The sequence below is a fragment of the Phasianus colchicus genome, chromosome 4 (genome assembly GCF_987193195.1).
Source record: "Phasianus colchicus chromosome 4, bPhaCol1.hap1.1, whole genome shotgun sequence".
NCBI classification, from domain to species: domain Eukaryota; kingdom Metazoa; phylum Chordata; class Aves; order Galliformes; family Phasianidae; genus Phasianus; species Phasianus colchicus.
The window spans coordinates 59,641,131-59,664,393 of NC_143439.1; the positions used below are offsets into that span (position 1 = coordinate 59,641,131).

The 23,263-nt window shown below is 38.8% G+C and overlaps 2 protein-coding genes across 4 annotated transcripts in view; one reads left to right on the forward strand and one right to left on the reverse strand.

Moving 5' to 3' along the window:
• The window catches only part of CLNK (cytokine dependent hematopoietic cell linker), a 30,228-nt gene extending 25,428 nt beyond the window's left edge, over window positions 1-4,800 (forward strand). The window contains exon 15 of the mRNA XM_090140112.1: window positions 3,214-4,800. Within this exon, the coding sequence (XP_089996238.1) occupies window positions 3,214-3,360 (147 nt within the window). The 3' untranslated portion in view covers window positions 3,361-4,800. The remainder of the gene's footprint in view (window positions 1-3,213) is intronic.
• A 123-nt stretch (window positions 4,801-4,923) lies between these two features.
• Window positions 4,924-16,470, reverse strand: ZNF518B (zinc finger protein 518B). 3 transcript variants are annotated; one of them, XM_031588381.2, is made up of 2 exons: window positions 16,296-16,470; window positions 4,924-9,897 (listed from the first exon to the last, which is right to left on the reverse strand). In XM_031588381.2, the coding sequence occupies exon 2, from the start codon at window positions 9,693-9,695 to the stop codon at window positions 6,441-6,443; it is 3,255 nt and encodes a 1,084-aa protein (XP_031444241.2). In that variant the 5' UTR covers window positions 9,696-9,897; window positions 16,296-16,470; the 3' UTR covers window positions 4,924-6,440. The 3 variants fall into 3 exon arrangements, with proteins under 3 accessions (XP_031444241.2, XP_089995788.1, XP_031444242.2); XM_090139662.1 differs by having other exon boundaries at window positions 16,150-16,470; XM_031588382.2 differs by lacking the exon at window positions 16,296-16,470 and adding an exon at window positions 15,667-16,011.
• Between the last annotated feature and the right edge of the window lie 6,793 nt (window positions 16,471-23,263).

Below are 23,263 nucleotides of genomic sequence, written 5' to 3' on the forward strand. Positions count from 1 at the left end.
GCAAAAGCAAAGCAATCACTCAGCACCTCCCATGGGTGAGCCGAGGAAAAGATGGCTCAGCTCCTTACACCCCATCCACGCCCTTTTTATTGCTGAATATGACATCACACAGCACAGAATACCCCTTCATTTAGCCCAGCTCATCTGCTTGGTTGTCGTCTCTCAGCGTTTTGCTCACTCACTGATCTATTCATTGCGTGGGGGGTGGAGCGAGAAACACAAAGCCTTGACGCTATCTACTGGTCAGCAGGAGCTAAAGCATCCGTGTGTTATCATCTAAAAACACTGCACCATACGACCTGCTATGAAGGAAATTAACTCCATCCTCACCAGACATGTCCAGACAAGTCAAAAGCTAACAAAGACCTGAATTCAAAACCTACCCAAACTAATTTCATTCATTTAACAGGTCCAAGATTTACAGTTCAACTCTTCATGGAAATCATGGGAGGAATCACAAGCTTTCAGGCATATGAGATGCAAGTTAACTAGCAAGTTGTTCTTCAGGAAGATTGGTTTAATAATGAATCATAAACCAAAATCTTTACTGTACACAAACAGTTTGGGAAGCAGGAGGTTAGAATAAATCATACTGCTGGTACCATTACTGTGGCACAGCTGCAGTGCAGTCTTCTGTGAAATATTGTCTGTGGTTCTGAACTGAACCTCACAGATATCTTCCTGGAGTTTTACTATAAATTAAGAGACGGAGAGTTTAGCTTTCCATGATTTTTATGTCGTTCAGTCCTCCTGTAACTGCCCAGATGAAAAAGCCTCAGATTAAAAACAAGGGATTTAAAAAACTGAATGAAGTTGAAATATAGTACACTATGGAATAAAGATAAAAACCCAATCTGTTTGTCATTTGAGCAGACTTGACAATTAAGGGAACTAGAAAATTACATGAATATGAAAACCAAGTGGGGGGAAGGGATTTTTACTGAACTAAAAGGAAGCAGAGCACAATCTCACCATCTCAGGAAATACCATAACAAATGACTCTGTTGTTTGTTTCATCTTATGTACAGTAAAGAGAGCATCTTGAACAGTGGGTCTGGACTGAAACTAAAATTGGAAAACTGCAATCTGAGAACAAGGATTAGAAGTATACAGTTAATCACAGAATGGCTTGGGTTGGAAGGGACCTTAAAGAACATCTAGTTCCAACCTCCTGCTGTGGACAGGGTTGCCAACCACCAGATCAGGCTGCTCAGGGCCCCATCCCTGAACACCCCCAGGGATGGGGTTTCCACAGCTTCTGGGGGCAGCCTGTGCCAGTGCCTCAGCACCGACGCAGTGAAGAAGCTTCAGTCTTACTGCTATTCTGCAGCATGTTTAGCCTATTTCCATTCACTGAAAGCTTGTATTCTTAGACACCAAATATGAATATTCAAGTTTTTCCCCTAACTCTTGATTTTTGCATATAGATTACACTTTGTACCATGATTTTTTTTTTTAATTTTTTTTTTTAACACATTGAATTCAACTTCCAGAAGAGGATCACTAGCTCTTATGGCCCTCTGCTCTTATAGCCCTTTATAAGGGGCCTGTAAAGTAGAAAATAATTCTCCAATTATCAGATTTTTATTTTAGAAAGTTTTTACTTCTATGACAATGTAATGGTGATCAGAAGCAATTTACTAAAATTCCTTGCAGATAAGTTAGTATCAAGCTGGAATGAATACAAGCAAAGAAGACAAAAAACAATTTTAATTCTGTTAGCATCTTTTACTAGCAATTTAGCCAGATTTCTTACATTGTACTAAGCTTGCTCCAGATCAAATCACAAAAAGCTGCAAAGATCAGATCCACAAATGGGACATTTAATATGAAATTTAAGCACTTACATTCAAAATTGCTGTTCTGAACATCATTTACTTCTCTCCCCCCCCCTCCAGCCAGTTGTTTTCTTTATTAAAGATCCACAGACAGCTTTATCACTACTGCTCTTGATGTGCATGGTTCCTATGACAGAGCTAAACAACTCAAACCTTTGCTCATGTTAAAGTCTCTTAACAGCAAAAAAATTATTTTCTTATTATTCATTTTGCAAAATTACCTACCACACAGAAACATATGATTTTAGCAAAGTGGAAAAAAACTAAACAAGTAAAAAATCATGAAAAAAAAAAAAAAGCTCATTTTCTTTGAAACAGAATAACTTTTATCATAAAATAATACAAGAGCAGTTACACCAAATGACAGATTACACCTGATCCTCTTGGTCTAAACTGGGTGTGGATGAGGTGGAAGTGACAGTGATTTCCAAGAGATATCATCACGCATACAATAGGACTGTAAATAGAATAAATGCGATATAATAAACCATGCACTTCTTTCAAAGTACTGAAGTAACAGTATACTTACAATGTTGTGTACAGATGTACCAATTTAATAACAATGAATCCATAGATTCAAAATGAATTTTGTAATGGCAATAGTAAAAATCAATCACTTACCTCTAGAGTTAAAATTAGAAGTCAAATTTGTTTCACGTGCAAAAGCTGAGAAGGTATACAGAGAGAGGTGTACTACTTAAACTGAAAGACACAGGATGATGACTACAGCACTGCCTGAAAAGTAGACAAGTAGAGGATTGCTAACCATCAGAATGGCAGAATCAAGGATGGAGTCTCACCAGCAGAGGAGGTGAAGGCAGCTTTCAGTTGCAGTTTGAGTCAGTTTAAGAACCTTGAACAAAGCCATCATTTTATGAACAGGATTAAAGGATGTCACTGTTTCCAATACCAGTGAATAAAACTAAAACTGTGCTTTAAAGGGATTTTATATTCACTTGGTAAACTGAGCATTGGGGGGAAAAAAAAGAAAAAAAAAAAATCAAATGACAGATAAACTAGTAATGTTTCCTGTGCTACTAACTAATGTAATTTTTGACAAGGTAAAGTTTTAGTTAAAAGATCAAGAAATTATCATTGCATCTGCCATTACAAACTTTTACAAGTAGTACTGTGTTCCCAGGGTTAGACATGCTCCCTTTTTGCTCCAAGCAGACAGCTGTTCTTTAATCACATGCGACAAAAATGATAAATGAGGGTTAAATTCTTGAGCTTTTTGTCTTATGATTGTCTGATCATAATTTTATTATAATTTTATTCTTATTTCTAACACTGTCAAGCTATTTGATTTTATACACAAAGATATTTATCACTTAAATTTTTCAACCACTAATATCATTTTTTCTTTTTCCCCCAGAAATTTAATTCTGTGAAAGATATAATTGACTTCTACAAATATGTTCCCATCACACTCATTGATGGAAAGGATAAAACAGGAATCCAGAGAGTACAATGCTACCTTACACATCCATTAAAGCTGCGCAAAAGACGTCTCTTACCTTAACATCACCAACTTTTGAATAAATATAAATAGAACAATTATTTAAATGCGTAAAAAGCCAGGTTAACCTTTGAGTGATCAGCTCTCCATATTATGAAGAATTCTGTATGTTCTACTAAAAATCTTCTCTCCAACTTGGATTATAGATCCATTTTTTAATTCTTGCATACGTTTTTATCTAGGAGATGTAACAAAATTGAGGACATAGGTAAAGTACAGTAAAGTATATGTCATTGTATTAACTCACATAAAAGCATTAAGAGACTGACTCCTGATACTCTGACAATGGCTGAGCAATTTGCTTATCTTGCTTTGTACCTAACAGAAGATGAAAATCAAATTCAGTCTTGCTTACCTGAATGTCATTGAAGCTCATTCAGTAGCAAAACCTAATAAAACATTCTGTATCAAAAAAATTTATTCTTTCCTTTAAAAGTACACATAAAACACTATTTGAGTATTCACTGTTTAACACTTTAATTGTGTGTGTGTGTGTACCTGCACAATAAAAATCCCTGCTTGGCAGCCACTGAAATCAATGGGTGTCAGTCAATGCTCCTACGTATTGGACCAAATCCTAAGTACACCTTTAATGACAAAAGGTCTATTGCTTAACATATAACTTTTAGCTTAAGCAGCAACTACTTGCATTCCACATTTGAATGCTCAAACACACACACATTAGGACCATTACAGAAACAGCCCCTTCGAAGTCTTACCACATGCAAGGATATAGATAAAAATCAGCAGAAACAGTAGAAAAGTTTCTAACTTACCTTAAAATGTTCCAGAGTGTATCAACGCAGATGAAATGGTGAAGTATTTTTCCAGCAAAAAACGTGATATCTATTCATACAATTTAAGTTTTGGAAAGTTTCACCATAAATGTAAAAGGAAAGTACGGACTGTAAGCATCAATGAGCATCTTTTCTCACTTTGACTGAGTAACTGGAAGAATTAAAACATTTAAGCCCAGACCATGAGATTCCAACCCAATTTATGATGTACTGTGCTGTGCAATGGCACAAACTAGCACCGAACTAATTTGAGCAGTTGGTTGTTGACTTCCTTGCAACCTTTTCATTTCTCCACGCTGTATCATAACACAAAAGAACGTTCATTGTAATTACTTCTCTCAAACCACTGAGACTCTCAAACTTGGAGGAAACTATTTTGACATGACACTATCTAATCACCGGAGTTCTGCTGAGTTTGGCAGAACTCAAAAAGGAAACGAGGCATGACATAATCTGCTTTCAGGCTTTTATAGTCACCATACAATTTAACTTACGAAAGGATTTTACATTAAAAGAAAAATATTTTTTTCTAAGTTAAACCCACAATAAAAAAAAACAGCTTAACAATTCAGACAGCAGACGATGTCAGAGACACACAAAGCTTTGTAGATGCTCACCAGAACAGTAAACTTGCTTACTAAAGACACGCATTATTAGTATACTTAAACCACCTAGTTTATAACGCTGAGCAGCAACATTTTTTCCACACACACACACACACAGAGTACAGCTTTCATAAAGAATGTTCTTATTTTGCCAGCAACAACTCTTAAGAAGCAAATTCAAAGCCATTTATTTTGTAGCTTCTACAAAAAACAAAATTAATACGGACAGTAACCTGGACTGAAAGAGTTTAACAAAGGAGGAATTTTAGCCATGTTTTTCTTATGTTAACAGTTCTAATATTTATTGTATGTGATATGCCAGAGTTTTAAAATGGAAACTATTTTCAGAATAAAAAATGTAAATAGTACTGTTAGGTTTGGCATAAAAGTACATGAAGTGAAAAAACCCTCTAGTGTACCCATCTAAAAAAATATAATTCCATTTGAATACAAAAATGAGAACTGTCCTTTCATTATTACTGACAAAACAGAGAAAAGGAAGTTTGTTCTGTGGAATACGTTAGTCTATGATACAAATGATATAAAATTTTCCAATGTTTGATGAAGAAGGTCTCACTTAAAGCACCAAGTCTCTGAACAATTTTAACAGTATTGCAAAATTATTGGAAAGCAACCTTTAACTGTTTAGCATTGTTGTACTTTGAAGTCTTAAAATATTTACATTTCAATACAGATACCGTACATACTTTATCAAAACAATGAATAATCCACCAGAGTATATAGAAAAATATTCCCAGCTTAGTTAAACTGTTTACAAAAATGCACCAACAGTGAAAATGAAGAGCTAGGAACTACCAGTGTTTCAAAACAGTAGTTCCGGTTCAAACTTAGAATACAGATCCAGCATTAGAGTTCTGAAGTCTGAGACCACACAGAAAAGTTTCTCTCCTCTCAGTCCAAGTTTAATGTGTCCTCCAACCAACCCTGCCTGCTCAGCAAAAGCAGTACAAAGGGCTGGCATGGTTGTGCTCTTTTTCTCATATCTATGCAATACAAGCTAGGTAAAAACTAAGTACTAGAAAAAATTAAGCATTTTAGTGCTATTTTACCTAGTGGGAGTAACTCTCATCTCACAGATTTCTCATTTACAGCCTTTTATTCCTCTAAAGTCAGTGGTTTTCTTCCACTGAAAATGAGTGCTTGAATTTAAGTTTTACTTCCTATATTTTGTGCCTGAATTGCCACTAAAACCTGTGATATACACTTGCAGCCCACAGAGGATTTGAAGGTGCTGTTCACTACATTATCCCTAATCTCTGAAACACTATGCTGTAATAAAACAAATTAAACCATGTTAGACAGATATCACAGTCTAGGATTTTATTTGTACAGACCCAGCAGAAACCAGGTACAGCACAGTATCCTAGAACAGATAATGGCAACAAGAAAAATGTTTGCATAGCAAATTCTTTTCAAATTTGTCTTACGGAAAAGATGAAGCTGACCTCCAATAAAACTTTCAAACATGGGAGTGCAAAGTAGTGCTTAGTTCTCAGTATAAGCTTCTCAATATCTCAATAGCTCTGCTCTCCTTTCTGCTTTCTAACAATACAGTTTCTTTTGCAAAGTAAAGCAGTTTTTCCTATCTTGTTTTCCAAGGAAATTAACGGCACTCATTGAAATTAAGATTAAAAACAAACAGACAAAACTAGTCTCTCAATTAATGCTTTGTTACTGGAAGCGAAAGAACATCCCAACCCTTGGTTGCCTCTATCAAGTGCCTCTGTCCATGGCTTATCCATTCTTCTTGGTCTGCATATACTCTTCCACAAAACCAGCACTTAAACATACACTGAAGTGCTTCAGCTGGTGAGGCTTCCACCACCTGGTAGTTGTTTTTATGGGTCTTTTTCAGTTTCATTTTTAGCATACTCTGCTTTTTTGCTTGGCTTCCTGTCTCAGCATTCTGAAGAGTAAGACGCTTTCGGTAACGTTTGACACCAAGACAACTACTTGTCCTTTCCGAGAGAACTACTTTCAGGACATGACCTTTATACTTGTTGATAGTCTTCATGACATTAATTATCTCTGGGGTGTCTACATCAGGATGGTTTAGTACCACAACTGGCTGGTTACGACGAGGGCATTTAATCAACTGATTCATTCTCAGAGGGACAAGCCGAAGACGTCTTGCTGTCAATAGATACGACATGTCAGAACCTGAACTGGTTTCTGACTGTGTTCTTGTTTTTCTCTTTGGAAGTTCCCTGAAACCTGCTTGTTTTACCTTGTATTTGTGTCCTTGTTGACTTTTTGAATAGGGTTTGCTTTGCTTGCTTACATCGCTATTTTTCTGATATGGTATAACAGTTTGCTTGCTACTAGTTTTAGCATTCATCTCTCGCTTCGGTCTTTGCCTGAGTGATATATTTCGGGACTGAGTATTTGGATCACTCTGATTAGACAAACACGGCAAATTACTGCTAAGTTTCTCAGAAACACTGACAGGAACTGGGCGAGGCAGGAGCATCTCATTGCAATACGCAGAAGGAGCTGAAGCTTCACTCATCTTTTCTATTCCTCTGGAGTTTTGACCGCTAGTAGCATTGAGCACTCTCAGCACTGTCCCTTTGGGGATAAACACTGGAGAAGCAACATTGGAATTTTTAGTCATCCTGCTTTTAGATGTTCTTGCAAATGTAAGTAGCTGCTCATTACTGTGTTCATCACTACCAATTACATTATTTCCACCATGCGCTTGAGGGAAAGACATAGGTTGTTCCAATTCAGTGGCAGAAGCAACTCTCTCACAGTTTGCTGAATTTTCCTGAGGGAAATGCATCTTTTTACTAGAAGCTTGGCATCTCAAAGGCATAGATTTCATGTTAGATTCAGCAGCAGACATAAGCTGAGCAATTTTTCTACACAGCAATGTTGTTGACTTCTTATTGCGTGTTGTATCATCCCATCTGATGTCCTCTGGAACATTTTCAGCCCCAGAGCTGAGAGAAAATACAGATGAAATAACAGGTCCCTCAAAAGGATTGTTCTTATTTTCCATTTTCTGTAATTCTAGTGATTCCAGAAGGAGATTATTTTTTTGACTTACAGTCTCGGCTTTCTTTACTTTGCTAAAGCTAAAAGTCATGTCCTCCCAAGGTGAAGTTCTAGTAACATGAAAGTTTTTTTCTGCTTCAGAACATGTAACAGATTTTCTATCAAAACCCTTAGCAGCTAAATGTGTTTCTGCAGAGTTGACTATCAGACTCCTACATTCTTTGTCATCCCTCTTTAGTGGAAACATATCTTTCTGTTTAAGGACAGCAGAAGAGTAGAAATTTTTGTTGCCCTCCTGAGTAGTCTTTACTGAATTGTTCTTGGAACTTTTATCTTCAGAAACAGAAGCATACTTTGGACGAGATCTATCCACACCTTCTTCGTAACAATACAAATCATAATGCAAGTTATTTTTTCCATCCACTTCCCACTTGGGTGATTTAAGATCACTTTTTTTTTCAGTACTATTAGTCACCAATGACTGAGAACAAAGTTCTATAACACCTGAATGCACATCAATACCTTTCACCAAATGAAGGCATAATTTTGATGAATCCTCTTTCTGAATTGATGTAGAGTTGCAGTCTGAGTACTGAGAATCAGATGGATAAAGGCATTCAGAATTCTTCTCATACTTACTGTCTAAATTAAGCTGATTATTAATACTGGAAAACTTGTCTACATTCACTTCCATGGTTAGTAATTCATTTGAAGATACAGATGTTTTTTTTCCTTCTGCACTTCGCTCTGTACCTTGATTCTCAAGTCCCAACTCAGCACAGTTCACAGGCCTACAAGCTGCTTCTTTCATAGGAATTAGTTTAAGAACCAACTGTTGAGCTCCATTCACTATTTTAATTTCTACTATCTGAGCTAAACAGTTAGAAGGAACTACAAGTTCAGATGGCGCAATTACAGTTAAAGGCATTCCAGGTTGTAAAGGCTCCATTTTTGGAGAATAAACCTCAACTTCCACACTCTGATTCTCACACATGCTTATTTCAGATGGCTCCAATATTGTTTTATTCTGGATTGTAGCTGCATTGATGCTACCTATATCATGAGACGAAGAGACTATTTTAGTCACTTTATCTGGAATCTCACAAGTGATATTTGAAGATGAATTTGAAAGTTCATTCTGAAAAGTAATTTCTTCATATTTCTGCTTTTCAAATAAAGTGCTTTGACTTGGTAAGCAAGACTTCTTTTGCTGACGTTTTAAGCCAGTATTTGATAGCCGTTTTTTGGGCGCTTCATGCACTCTTCTTGTATGTTTCACTATGTAGTCATGCCTAACAGCACCATACTCACAGTATTCACACTGATACGGAAAAGTTCCAGTGTGCTTCACCAAATGTCTCTGGAATTCACCTTTGGTGTAGGATATATAATTACAATAGGAACAAATAAATTTAATTTCTTCATGTTGACCTACATGCTTTTTATACTGCAAAGGATCCTTTGTTGAAAATCTGCATTTATCACAGTAGTATTTACCGGGCAAAAAGTTTTTAACTTTAAATGCTTTCTGTTTTTTTCTTGGATAAGTTTTCTCATGTTTTTCAAAGTCCATGGCATTGGCACCTTCAGGGACAAAATGGAAAGCAGGCGGTGTAATATGACTGCACATCTTGCAGATGAAGTTTTTGTCGTCAGTCCACCCAAGTTTCTTATGCTTTTCTAAATCTTGCTTTGAAATTTTCTGAATATTTCTGCATTTCATACAGCTTATCAATGACAGCTTATTATTCTCAGCCTCAGTCCCTTGGTAACAGTAGTTCTGATTATCATCACCATTTGACGGATTTGTTTTATCTTCAAACGATTGCTTTGGGGATGTAGTTAAGGAATTATTTTTACCATTAACTTGGCCAGGGTACAATCTTGGTAGAATTTCCCTCATTTTTTTCAACTGCATTTCAGAAGATGCAAATGTGCACCAGCTTCGTCAAACAGCAGCAACAGAATGTTTTCTTGATGTTAGTCTGGTGCATGCGGCTTATCAATTACTCGCTCAGTCCACCAGTCCGCAAAATATGCTCTTTGGAAGAAATGGTGATCAAGCAATTGCATCCATATTATACTCCACGTTCTTAACTTTATTCAATCAACTTGCAGCACTAAAGAATAGAGAGCAGAAGAAAAGTCAGTTATGATTTACTAATCATTGAACTAGTAAACTATTAGCAAACTACGGCCGAATTACACTGTGCAAATCTGTTAATATATTAAGATGGTTCTACTATGCACAAAGAATCATTAACTCTAAGTAAAACATGATCAGTTAAATAATCCCTTAGTATTTGCTCACAGTCAGTGCTCATAAATTCACAAGCTGATCTGATATTTATCAAAACCTACAGAACGTATGCTATTTCTTCCATGTCATAAGAACTTTACATATAAGGAGATGTATTTAAGCCTAACAAGGAGGACACTTCATAACGGAACTCAGCAATAGAATTTGCTTTCAGTTCTATACACAGTCAAGGACAGAATATACAGTTAAGGATAGTTTTAAGGACAGCTCTCATAGATCTGAGATCATACAGCAGTATCCAATTATTACAATACTACCAGATTGAGAGCTTTAAACTACAAAACACCTTTACAATGCTTGAAAATTAGTAAGCATCTGATCCAAAAATATACTGGCAGCACAGAAAAGACATTAAAAAACATTACAGGTACCACTCATTTGTGAATCCCAGGAGGTAAGACTTAAATGACCACAAGGGTTACCAGAAAAACAAAACTATGAGATTGCTTTTAAAATCAAGGATTTTTAAGTTAACATAAAAATTCCTGAAGTACAGATGGAAATTCTTTAGAAAAGAATAATACCAGTGTTTCAGGTCCAGTCCTGCTAATGCATAATCACATGCAAATTCTACTTCACATATTCTCAAAATAATAAGCTACAACAACATAATTAAGTTAAAGCAATCAGCAGCTGCAAAAAGTAATTGCTTTCACTCCTATTAATAACACAGTACAATCACTTCTACGTATGTCAACAACCATATAAAGAATTCAATCCAACCTGATAGTACAAACTGTGTCAATCAAATAAAATAAGCAAAGCAAGAGAAGGCAGAGGTAAAACAGTAACATCAATGCAAAACCACTTTGTTAACTTGCGCAGCATCTTTGGCCTCAAAGTTTCTAGAACTCCTACTGTCTCTCTTCTATATTTAACATGAACAAGATCTCTGCTTCAAAAGCTTTTGCCAGAACTATAAGCGCACTGATACTTAGAAAACAGAAAAAATGAAGTACGCTTTTGAGCCATACGTAAGATAAAGTCCAAAGCTAACATCAAGAACAACTCAAAGTACCTTTCTTTTTCAAATTTTCTCATGTAAAGACACAGTTATACAGAGCTGTTGCATTTTAATACATCTTACAGAAGATGGGCATTTCTGCTCCTGGAATCTAATTCCTTTCCACATCTATCTGAAGACAGACTTGATTTGGGTTCCAAAGCCCTCTCACAAAGCTGAGATCACAAAGTAGCATCCTACTACTGTAATGCTAACAGAATGAGAACTTTATCCTACAGAACACCTTTACAGTGCCTGAAAATGAGTAAGCATCTAATCCATTAAGTTTTTCTTACATCTATCTGTGCTCTATCCACTAATATTCCTAACGGCTGTGAGAACGCTGCCCCAGAAATGAAACTCTACTTCAATATACTTGTTTTTTGCAATCTCAAACAATAAGAAATTAGAAAACTGGTTAAAGACAAGATAATTATATTTTCAGTCCCTAGCAGATGGATGGCTGCAAAGCTGTAAAACTCATCAGTAGGAAGTTCCTGGGAGTGTAGCAATCTCATTTCATTGCAATGCAGATACCTCTAGCTACATACCTGTGTGAAAAACAAATCACACAGGGCAGGTTCCCAGGAACAAGGAAAGTATACATTACTGGACCGTGATCTGAATGTTTTTGTGTGTGTGTAGTTCGGGGTTGGTTTTTTTTTGTTTGTTTTGTTTGTTTGTGTGTGTGTGTGTGCGTTTTCAAATCTAATGTTCATAACACTAGAATCTGGATAACAGACAGCATAAAGAATAAAATAAAACAAGTAATTGTGATGATCTTGGAAGGACTGCACTCCCCACCTGCAAATATCACTTCTCAGACTTGAGATTAATCTTGTCGATATAAAAGACTGATGGCAGGCTATGTTCAGGAGATCCATTGCTTCATTTCAGGAGAAAGATGCTGTGAGCCCTTAATAAGCTCTAGTGTTGTGTCCAGACCAAAAATGCTTCAAGGATTTCTACAGCTTTAAAAAGTAATTAAAACTGCATTTGGGAAGGATGGGTGAAATCAGATTGTCTTTGCTTTTTTTTTTTTTTTGCTGTAACTTCTTACTCATACTGAAACTACACTCGACATCAACTGACCAACAGATAAGCATAGAACACTTTATGCTACAGACGTCACAAAAAAAGTTCTGTATTTTTTTAATTAACATTGTAAACTTCACCTTACAAGTCAACATGAAAATGTATTCATTCCCTTTAAAGAACAAGAAAGTAACAGAAGTTGTCAAACACTTGACAAATGCTTCAATTGACCAGGCAGATCTGGATTGCTCAGCCCAAGAAGGGACTAAAGGAATTTAATAGAGGTAATTCAAAGAACAGGCTAGTAATCTTTCAAATCTTTCCCAACTCAAATACCTCGACATTTGGGGAAAAAAGCAAATGGGTGTAACACTAAACTTAAGCTTTTATTCAGATACGTGAAAAATGCTATGTTGTAATAATGTTCTAATGGAGTTGTTAGAAACCAGGCTTTTAATGTTGAGTACTGCAAATGCATTTCAGAAGTGCAGTGGGTTAAACCCAACCATCATCCAAACAGCTGTTTGATCACTTCCCACCCCTCCTTGTGCAGGAAAGAGGGCGAACTTATGGACAAAAGCAAGAAAACTCATGATTCAAGACAAAGACATTCAATAGAGGATAGAGGCCAGAAGTAAGGAAGGCAGTGATGTAAAGAAAATCACTCAGAGCCTCCCACAAGCAGATCGATGGCCAGCCCATCTATGAGCACCAACCACCTTGGACGCCAAGCCCCCTCTCCCCTTCTCTATCCTTTACTTCCAGTTGCTACTGCAGAGCATGACGTTGTATCATACGGACCGCCCCTCTGACCGATCCTAGCCAGCTGTCTCAGCACTGCGCCTTCCCAGTCTCTCACTCACTCCTAACTTACTCACTGTGAGGTGGGGGAGGGCTGCAAGGAGAAAAAGGGCAAGCCTTAACATTATGCAAACGCTATTCAACAACAGCCCAAACACTGGCATATCGTCAGTGCTGTTTTAGCCACAACTTCAAAACACCGCATCAGACACACTGCTCTGAAAAATTTTAGCTTCATCTCAGCCAGACTCAGTACATGGTAAAAAAGAACAAAATAACCAGCAGCTGCTGAAATGACATCCCCTGTTGTCTCAGCAGTTTTGTCCACCTATCTTTTCTTATTAACTATTCAGTACTCAGAAATGCCTGGATGCAAAGCATTCATTCAATTTTATCGCTGTTTTGGCTAAACCAAAGTATATTGTAAAATGTCTTTTACTAAACTGAAATTTATTTGTCTTTCCTGGTTACTTCAAAGAAAAGAAACCAACAACATATACACAGAAAGGTGGTGTAATAATTCAACATCCATTCACTTCATATCAGCAAAAATGGTTGAGGGGGAGAAGCCTGAGGAATATCCTGAAGAATTTTTGAGGTAATTAATAGTGTACAGACATGCTCCAGAAGATTTAATGAAATGATACATACTGTATTCTTCAAGTTACAAGCAATTCCAGGGCACACAGAGCAAACCAAAGATAAACTGAAGTAAGATTTGAAAGTCCACAAGGATTCTGAATTGCTACTGCAGGAATGGGATAGATGAAGAACAAAAATATATTAGAAGTGTCAAAAATCAATTCCAATCACTGTCTTTACAAGAATAGATTTGGAAAACGAGTGTGAAAATACCTCAAAATACCAGAGACCTTAATTTTGGGAAAGAAAAAAAAAAAAAGACAACAAAAAGAAGATAAACCAAACTTTCTTTCTCACTCCTGTCAAGTACATGCTCAAAGTACACTGCTATCAACAAAATGGATGTGACAAGCAATATGCTTTTATCACGTGATCAAATTGCATCAGCAAAGCGTACACTTCTCACATACTAAGCTCAGAGCCTGCACCCAATAATCAAGGCCTGCTGGCCTGCTTTGGTACCAAAAAACCCATGAAAGTCTTTTTTTTTTTTTTTTTTTTTAAGAAAGAGATTTACAAGGAATTGGAAGACATCGTGCATCACTGAATCAGGAAGACAGACTGTGAATCTCTATGGAAGAACTTAAATCTCCATATAAACCTATTTCATCTGCTTTTCAGATTTGTATACTATGCCATGTACTGCCCATTTAACATTGGTTGGATGTCTCTGTTAAGCAGTTAACTGTCCTGCTGACCCAATCATGGAATAATCAGTCACAACATTAGGCCTAATGACTAGGAAAGTGCTTGACTAACATATTACATATTACACTAATCAAAACAACTGATTTCGTATAAAAAAACAGTGATTCAAATACTTATCTGCCATTCTTCTTAAAAATGAATTCTGTTTCAAAATGACAGCTAATCATGCAGACGCAGTGCTCTTTGTATCTGAAATTCACATGAAGCTTTTCCACCAAAATGAATGAGGAGTGTCAACGTAGAGAGTGGAGAAGAGCAAAGACCACGTACCAGGTTTTTAGAGCTCACGTTTATTACAAAATATACAGTTATTTCACTGTTCATGAAAATAATTACATTCAGAATTTTTAACACTTACAGTATGAAGTTATGCAAAATATTGATTAAAAGTAACTATTTTTCTAACGCGCAGGCAAAAAATTGTCTAATTAACATTGCAGGCATCTATAGAAGGCAAATGCACATTAAGTGCATTATGCAGTACTCTACCGAAACCGAGGTCTGCTTTTCCAAGGCTCTGGGCCAGAGGCCTAGCTATATCTGACATATAAAAGACTCCGACATACAATGCAACTGCTTGATGATCTTACTGCAATACAGCAAGCAAAGCACCCTGATGTATAATCACTATATCAAAGTAGTTATTTTTGACAGTGCCCAAGAAGATGCTAGTACAATTTTTCATACAATACACAATCAACCTATAGATTTATGCTGCGCATCTTCTCATTTCATAAAATTGACAGTCACTTCTTTAAAAATCTTTCTGTACATCCCAAGGATTGAGTAGCATTTGTATTACCTCGCTCCAAGCTTTATGGCCTGCAAGCAACAAAGCAAGGAAACATGGCACCGCAGATAATAGCAGAGGAAGGGCTAAAGAGCTCAATGAAAGCACGTATTCCTCCATGCCCAGTCCTCCAAACACTCATGGAGATAGCAAAACTCATCACTGTGTTTAATTCCTGATCAAATTGGCCACTTACATAAGGATCTGCAGGAAAAAGGGCCTTAAGCACAGCCTGGCATTGTAGTAACAATGCAGAATAGAACACCAGCAATCCCTATAGGACACCATTAGTCTTCTTAATTGAAAAAAAGAAAAAAAAAAAAACTTATTTTTATTAAAAGCGTGCATCAAGGCACTTAGACTACCTCCCATGATAACACAGACCTATTTTTTAAAAGAATTCTAAGTCCTTTTATATATGAAAATAGCCCTAAGTGACCAACGCCATACATTTTTATGATACATTCTCTAGCAACAAAATTAAACACAGGATTTAATTAAGAGAATCTTCCGTCCGAATACTGTAAAGCATCAAACATACACATCCACGGCGCAGAACGCTCTGTTTGCTCAGTAACACGGCTACTAACCCGAAAGCTGTTCTTCTTCAGGACGAGCAGCCAGGACGCCAAGCCAAGACAACAGCCTTGCAGTGCAGCCGCCTCCACCGCTGCCTCATGGCGCCCGCGAGCCGGCAGCATCCGCCACACAACACCAAGAAAATAATCCCACTTTTTGGGCGGCTCGCCCACCCGCGCAGCCGCGCTGCCGCCCCTCGGAGGACGCGGGGCCGCCCCCGCTCAGGGCGTATCTCCAAGAGGCACCGCTGAGCCGAAGCCCGGCGCGCCTCTCGGCGGACCCTCCGCACTCCGCGCAAATGTTCGCCCTCTGCCGCCGCCGCCGGCGGGGAGGCGGCTCCGCCCGCGTGAGCGCGCGGTGCCGGCGGCGGCCAGCAGGGGGCAGCACCGAGCAACGCCGCGGCCCACGCTCGGGGAGCCCCGCTTCTCCCGCTGCGGGCAGGCGGGGCGGCGGCTCGGCGCGCGGCCGGCGGCGGTGGGCCGGGGGAACCTTACCTGGCTCGGACAACGAGACGAGCGCCGTCACCCGCAGCGGCGCCGGGAAGACCCTGCCGGCCGTCCGCCCGCGCGCCCTTCGTCTCCAGCCGCACGCTTCCTCCCGCTCCCCCAGCTCGGCGGCCGCACGGCCCCGCGCTACTTACCCCAGCGAGGGCGCACCCGCGCCCCCCGTCGCCGCCGCAGCCTCGGCGGAGCGCAGCGCCAGGCAGCGGAACTGACCTCAGCCGCGGCCGGGCGCCCATTGGTCAGCGCCGCGCTGCCGTTCCCGCCGGCGGCGCCGTGTAGAGCTCTACAGCAGCGCTCTACGCTCGGCGGCGGTGGCGCAGGCGCGTTGCGCGCCCCGGTCCGGCGTGGTGGGGACCCCAGGGGGGAGAGCGCGGCACTGCGGGGCGCCTCGAGCTGCGACGGGAGTGCGGGTCATGGCATCGTAGGCAGCGTTGGGTTGTAGGGCACTTAGAGATCTCGTTTCATCTCCTCCTGCCATGAGAGAGGCCTGATGTCATGGCTCCTACCATGCTGCGTTTCGTTCTCCTTGGTAGCAAAGGGTTCTGGCAGCACAGAAGACCGAACGAGTATCTGTTGGATGCAATATCTCTCTGTGCTCCCACTGATCTCGTTGTGTTCTGTTAGCGTGGGCCGTGGGCTTAAATTTTGCTCACCCAGACAGCAGGATGATGTTCTGATCACTTGTTTTCAGTTGCTTCCTATAAAACTCAAACTTCAAATCAGACAAAAACAATTTATTTAAACAGAAGGGAGGAAAAAAAAAAAAAAGAAGAAGAAGAAGAAGAAGAGTTTAATATTTTGGAACTTTACCTCCTAAAAGTCCATTTAAAGCCACAACAGTATCTAATTACAGAATCACAGAATGGCCATGGTTGGAAGGGACCTCAAGGATCATGAATCTCCAACCCCCCTGCCACATGCAGGGCCACCGACCTTCCCACCTAATGCTAGACCAGGCTGCCCAGGGCCCCATCCAATCTGGCCTTGAACACCTCCAGGGACGGGGCATCCACAACCTCCCTGGGCAGCCTGTTCCAGTACCTCACCACTCTCTATAAAGAATTTCCCCCTGACGTCCAACCTAAATCTCCCCTCCCTCAACTTAAAACCATTTCCCCTCGTCCTGCAGTTATCAACCCTGTTAAAGAGTTGATTCCCCTCCTGTTTGTAGGCTCATTAATTACTCTGCTTAAAGAGGAAACCAAATTTAACATTGGATCCAGAGTCCTTGCAATGTCTTTAAAATGGAGCTTTACAATACATGACTTCACAGCTGTGCTCTTTTCTTTTGCTTTTTTTTTTTTTTTTTTTTTTTTTGTTAACATGATTTCTGTGTGATAAGAACTGCCGGTAAGTTGCATCCTCTGGGCTTGACCCAGCCTTGCCATTCTCTAGGTGTGCCTGACCAACAGCAGTTGTATTTTATGTTCTGCATCGTAAGCATTCACTGCGTCCTGTGTTGCAGATAGGTTATGAGAGTGGCCTGACCTTTGCTTGGCCAAGTTTGTTCACTGAGGTAGTTAACACTGTGAACTGAACACTTAGAGTTCAGTTAGGGAATTATCTGTGTGGATGCCATGAAAGCCAGGAGGGACAATTTGCACTTAACGACTTGTGTCAGCTGCTCTGCAAAGATAAATACGTGAGCTACGCTTACCAGAGAGTTTTCTTGAAAACCAAAATCAACAGAAACATTCCTAAAATACAGGGGATGTAGTCTAACACAAGTAATAAGAAATAAAGAGTTTGCTAGTCAGACGGTGGGTTTTTTTGTTTGTTTATTTGTTTTGTTTTGTTTTTTAGCTTAGTTAGCTCTATCTTTAACAGTCCTGAGAGTGATACCTAACCATGAAATGGAACCAGTTGTCTGATACACAACACTGATTAACTTTCACCTTTCTTCCTTAGATATGTGTGGCTAGCCTGCTCTGAGGTTAGAAAGGCAATTGCCTGTAGCAAAAGCAAATAGATCATTCAGTATTTAGATAAGGCCAGACTAAACAATGTCACCCAGAAAAGTCTTTGTTATGGAAGGCTTGAGTCAAATTGCATCTTCCAGAGTGTCCTCCAGCTACACTACATTCACTCTCTTCTCTACATTTCATGGCTACTTCATTTCCTTTCACTGTCATATAGATACTGTCTTTAAAGAAGTGAGTCAGATGAGATCCTTTCTCCCCTTTCTCGTTTGCCTTCAGCCTAGTTCGGCTACTACAGGGAAGACAACTGTTGCCTTTATCAGCTCCTCTCCTCTTTCCTTTGCCATCGACCAGACTTCCTTGCTGATGTCTGAATTCCTGCTCCTGCAAAGCCATTCATTCCGTCTCTATTTGTCCTTTGACTCCCTGACAAGGTAGCAGCAGTGTTATTCAGGCACTTGTGGTCCAGTGGCACAGAGGACCTTAAAGCGAGGGGCATTTCTTAGCAATGGCAAGCAAGTAGCGTGCCTTATTTCACAGTGAGTTTTAGTTCCTGCAGCAAAGAGATGATGTCTTTCCAACATTTGAAACATCTATTATTTCTTTGTAACTCCACTGTCCTCTGCAATGTTGGTCACTGTGCGATACCCACCTACCAGTAATTCACCACAACTCTGCTGCTGCTGATTGTCCTGCCATCAACCTGCATTTCTTTCCACTCAGTAACAAGATTATCTGCTATGAAATGCTGATCATGGCTTGTAGATTGATGAGGGCTGCAAACAGAGTGGCACAGATCTGCTGCTGTAGAGCTATAGCTTTGCTACTCAGCTGCAAAATTATGAAATATCTGTGCTTGGAGAAGGCCCAGTAGGAAGGAGAACAGAAACTATAAATGCGCTAAGAGCTTTTCTTGGAACAGTTTTGCTCTGCGTATTACTAAATTTGCAAATCCCAATAAGTAGGAAAAAAATGTACTGGAAAACCTGAGAAAACCAGTAGTGATAACAAAATGACAATGAAATGGACAATGAAAAAGGACACTGTTTTGGAGACATGCAGAATCTCTCCTTGAGCTATGGCAACACCTTCACATAACAATTCTCCTCTCTCTTCAAGACTATAGTCAGATGGGTAAGTTTTCACTATATGCTGTGATAATGCAACAGCACAGTCTATCTGAATCTGGGAATGGACGGGAAAGTGCTTCTTTGGATGTGTGTTCTGTGAACATACTTTGTAGATGTGAATTATATGAAGAATGGAACATACACTTGCAATACAGGAACATTTTGGCTTCTAGGGTGAACATATACTGCGTTGTAATATATTTTCTGTAGTAATACAACAGAATATAATGTAGTATGTATAGACTACATTCTAAGAGTTCAGAGCACTTAGAAAAGGAAAACTCAATCTTTTCTGAAATGTGCAGTCACAAATAACAAAATTGAGAATTTAAAATAGAAACAAAACAAGTTTCAGTTCTGAACGTTTCCCACCCCCTCATAATGAAGGCTTGGACTTAGAGACAGAAGAAACCAGCTTAACATTTCTGCAGCTAATCTCAGTGATTTATGATATCTGATTCAAGTAGGTAAGCGAAGCGATACCTTTCAGACATTTGCTCAGATGCAGGTTGTTGCTGATTATCAGAGTGCTCACTTCCCCTATTTTCTTTCACTGGAGAGCATTAGGACTGTAAAGAAGCGGCAAGAGAATACTATTATATTATGATGTTAATATCTACATCTGTACTTCTTAGTGTTTCATCTCTGAAGAGTGCTCGGTTTTTGCTGTACTGAGAATACAACTACTGGTTATCTGTTGCTCTCTAGTGGTCAACGTGTAACCCTGCTCCTATTCCCTATAAAAATTACCTTTTTGTTTTGTTACTGAACTGCATTATAAACCCCCCAGTGGACATTTACGTTCAGATAAGGAAATTTGTACTTTAATCGTTAGAAAAATAAAAATGCAAGTTTCTTGTATTTTTTATCTTCTCTTGCTTTACATTTCTAATATTTCCACCTACATCTTATTTCTCTGTGATCTCATAAACTGAGAGAGCATTTCCTTTCATTGCACCAAAACTTTGCACAAAGCCTAACTTCTCACTGTTCCTGAGCTACATCAGAGCACATCATTCTGGCTCTTGCCAAGCAAAACATGCTTTGATGACCTCATCAAGTAACAGAAGGCAGAACAGATACTAACTGATTGGGTTATTTCAGTTCTCCTTCCTCCAGCAAATTACCAATTTTTACAGTCTTACAATTAACTCAGTCTGTACTTATTTGTCAATTTGCTTAATTTGGGAAGCAAATAAAAAAATTATGGCAATAAACATGAGATTGGAGGTTGGAGACTGACCACGTAAAATTTTTTCCCTTGGAAAATCAGGTTAACAACTGAACTCAAATCATGCTAACCCAAGGAAGTGAGAAGCCAGCGGTGATTATAGTCAGGGCAGAACTTGGGACTGACCTAATGGAGGAGGTAGCTTCAGCAACAACTTTTCAACAAATAGATTGTATGCAATCAGTAATTTAAAGTTGACATTGGCAGTTTTGCAAAGGGCAACAGGCAGTTATCACCTGCAAAGAGACTGGAGCTGAACCAGAGCCCCTTCTAGCACTGTGCTACCTGCTCTGGAGCTGAGAAAAACCCTAGAGCAGACATGTCCAACATGCAGCCCATCCTCTGCCCTGCACCATCATGGTGGCACTTCCCTGCCAATTGACTGGCTCAACTCCAGGCACACACTGTTTGCTCAGCCCCAGCAACACATCAGTGTGTGGACAGCACTGTCTGGGATGAAACCAAAGCATGAGGAGGACACAATGCAGTGCTTACACAAGTTGTGGCAAATAATTGTGTGCATTGTGATACACTGGCCAAACACAATCCTATGAACAGCAAAAAAATATGCAGCCATGCTTTCTCTTTTGATAAAGGAATTTGAGAGTAGGTTTCAAGATGTCCAAAAAAAAATCTTTTTTTTTTTTTTAATATTTGTATATATATTTGTATATTTGCAACTCCATTTTCAGTCAACGTAAGTATATTACCTGTGAATTTCTGAATATAATCCATAGAGTTTCAAGCAGGTATTCAACTCAAAAATTTGACTATGTCTCTTCAACAGTCTTTTATAAGCCTTGCCTAGTGTAGAAAAAATACCCCTCGCTTCACAATCACGCCTTATTCATGTCATGGCTTTTTTGGCATTATGTACACTTGTGAACAACCCTGATCATCCATGCTGCTTCCATTTTATGTCTGTATTTATTAGTTTTAATTCATAAACTCTTAAGGTGATGAATTAATAGAAGGAAATATTATTAGGCATTTTCCAGGCTCTATAATGAGCTCTTATTTCAGTCAAGCTCCTCTTTCTCTTGTTCAGCACCCTAAAGTCCTGGAGCTGCTTTGTCAGCACAGGGCTCTGAGTATGGTGTGTGCTTCATGACTTACAAGCCTTTCAATACAGCTCTGAAATGTGATATCAAAACTGCCCTATCCTGAACATCATCCCAAAAATAACATTTAAGAGGCATGTCTTCTTTTTATGTCTCAGAAAGGGTGAGAAGATTAAAATTTTATATAGCTTCTGTCTTAACATTTTCTCAAACCTGTAGATTGCTAGAAAATCTCTCAGACATCTGACAGCTGAGGTGCATCCCTGTAATACAAGTCAGAAAGAGAGTGTAATTTTTCAAACAGTTTTCCAAGAAGTCTACAATTGTAGAGTTTATTCCACATATATTCTCTGATGCAAAAGATCTTGAAATTTAAAAAATGCTGCAGAATCACAATTTTCCATACTCAAGACCCATGACATTTTTAACATTTCTGCTAGTATGGCAACTTTAGCAGTAAATGCATATCAAATACCACTTTGATGAGTCAGTGGCATGTATATATTAAACTCTCTTTTTAGTGAGCTACCAATTCTGTTCAAAGAATTTCATTGATCTTTTATAGTAATCCTGCACTCCTACAATCTAATGTTAAGGAAGAAGAAAATAATATTTCAGATTTATACAGTCAAATAATAAACAATACCACATTTCTGGATCTTCAGATATAGCCCCAAGCATAATGGGAGGAAACATTGCTTCACATTGCCAAAACTGCTCCAAAAGAGAGCCTTAAGAACTTTTGGATAATCACACGTTTAAGAAACAATTTGTTAAGCACTGAGTACAGCACACAAAATGCTACAAATTTGGGTTATCTTGACTAGTGTTTATCACAAACTACATCTGATAAATCCTGTCACACTTGCTCCCTGCACGCTGCAGTTATAAACATTTTTATTTTAAATGCACCTCGAAGAGAAAGGTGGTGAGCAGCAAATTACTTAATACAAGGCTAAGAAATAAGTTTTTTTGTATAACAGCACCACATACTTACTTTTACCCCCAACCTTTGGAGATTTAAATCCCTTACATTACATAGACAGGCTCAAAAGACATGCATAATAGGTCCTGTGTGAGAGCTGAGGTGAATAACTGAAACATCTCTTGAGTTCCAGAATTACCTTTCTAAGTCTGGTTTAATGGTTTGCAGATCACATTGGGTGGAAAATGTAACTTGTAGCATATTATATAATCAGAAACCTCTGTGGTTTGATGACCAATATACCTTAAGTTTTTTTGTTGTTTTTTTTTTCATCCCTTACCAGTTGTATCAGAAGAAAATATATCTGAGCAGCTTTTGATGAGAAGAGACCTAGACGTAAATGTATTCTAAATTATGATTACATTTTATGTATGTTTAATCTTGTAATCATCACTGAAGAAAATGTGCAATGTTGTAGAAAGGACGTTTTTAAAATAAAAGTCAGTTAGTAGACTTTGAACAGATAATGTATGCAGCTAGTCTTTTGAATAGACCTAATGGGCTTATTTGGCTTTTTGAAGTCAATTTGATGTCTCAACAGACATCCTTAGTGATATTTTTAGTTGCAGTAAACAATTTGTAAAATAGTGAGGTTTGCAATAGGGAAATCTTTTGTCAGATTGGAATTCCAAGGTTAGAATGCATTTCTTAGCAGCTGCACATTGTTTTTGTTTTTGTTTTTGTTTTTGTTTTGAGAAAGATATAGACTTCTACTGCCACTCCAGGAAAACATGCCATATAAAGTTAACCAACAACAGTCATATTTCAATAGAGACGCT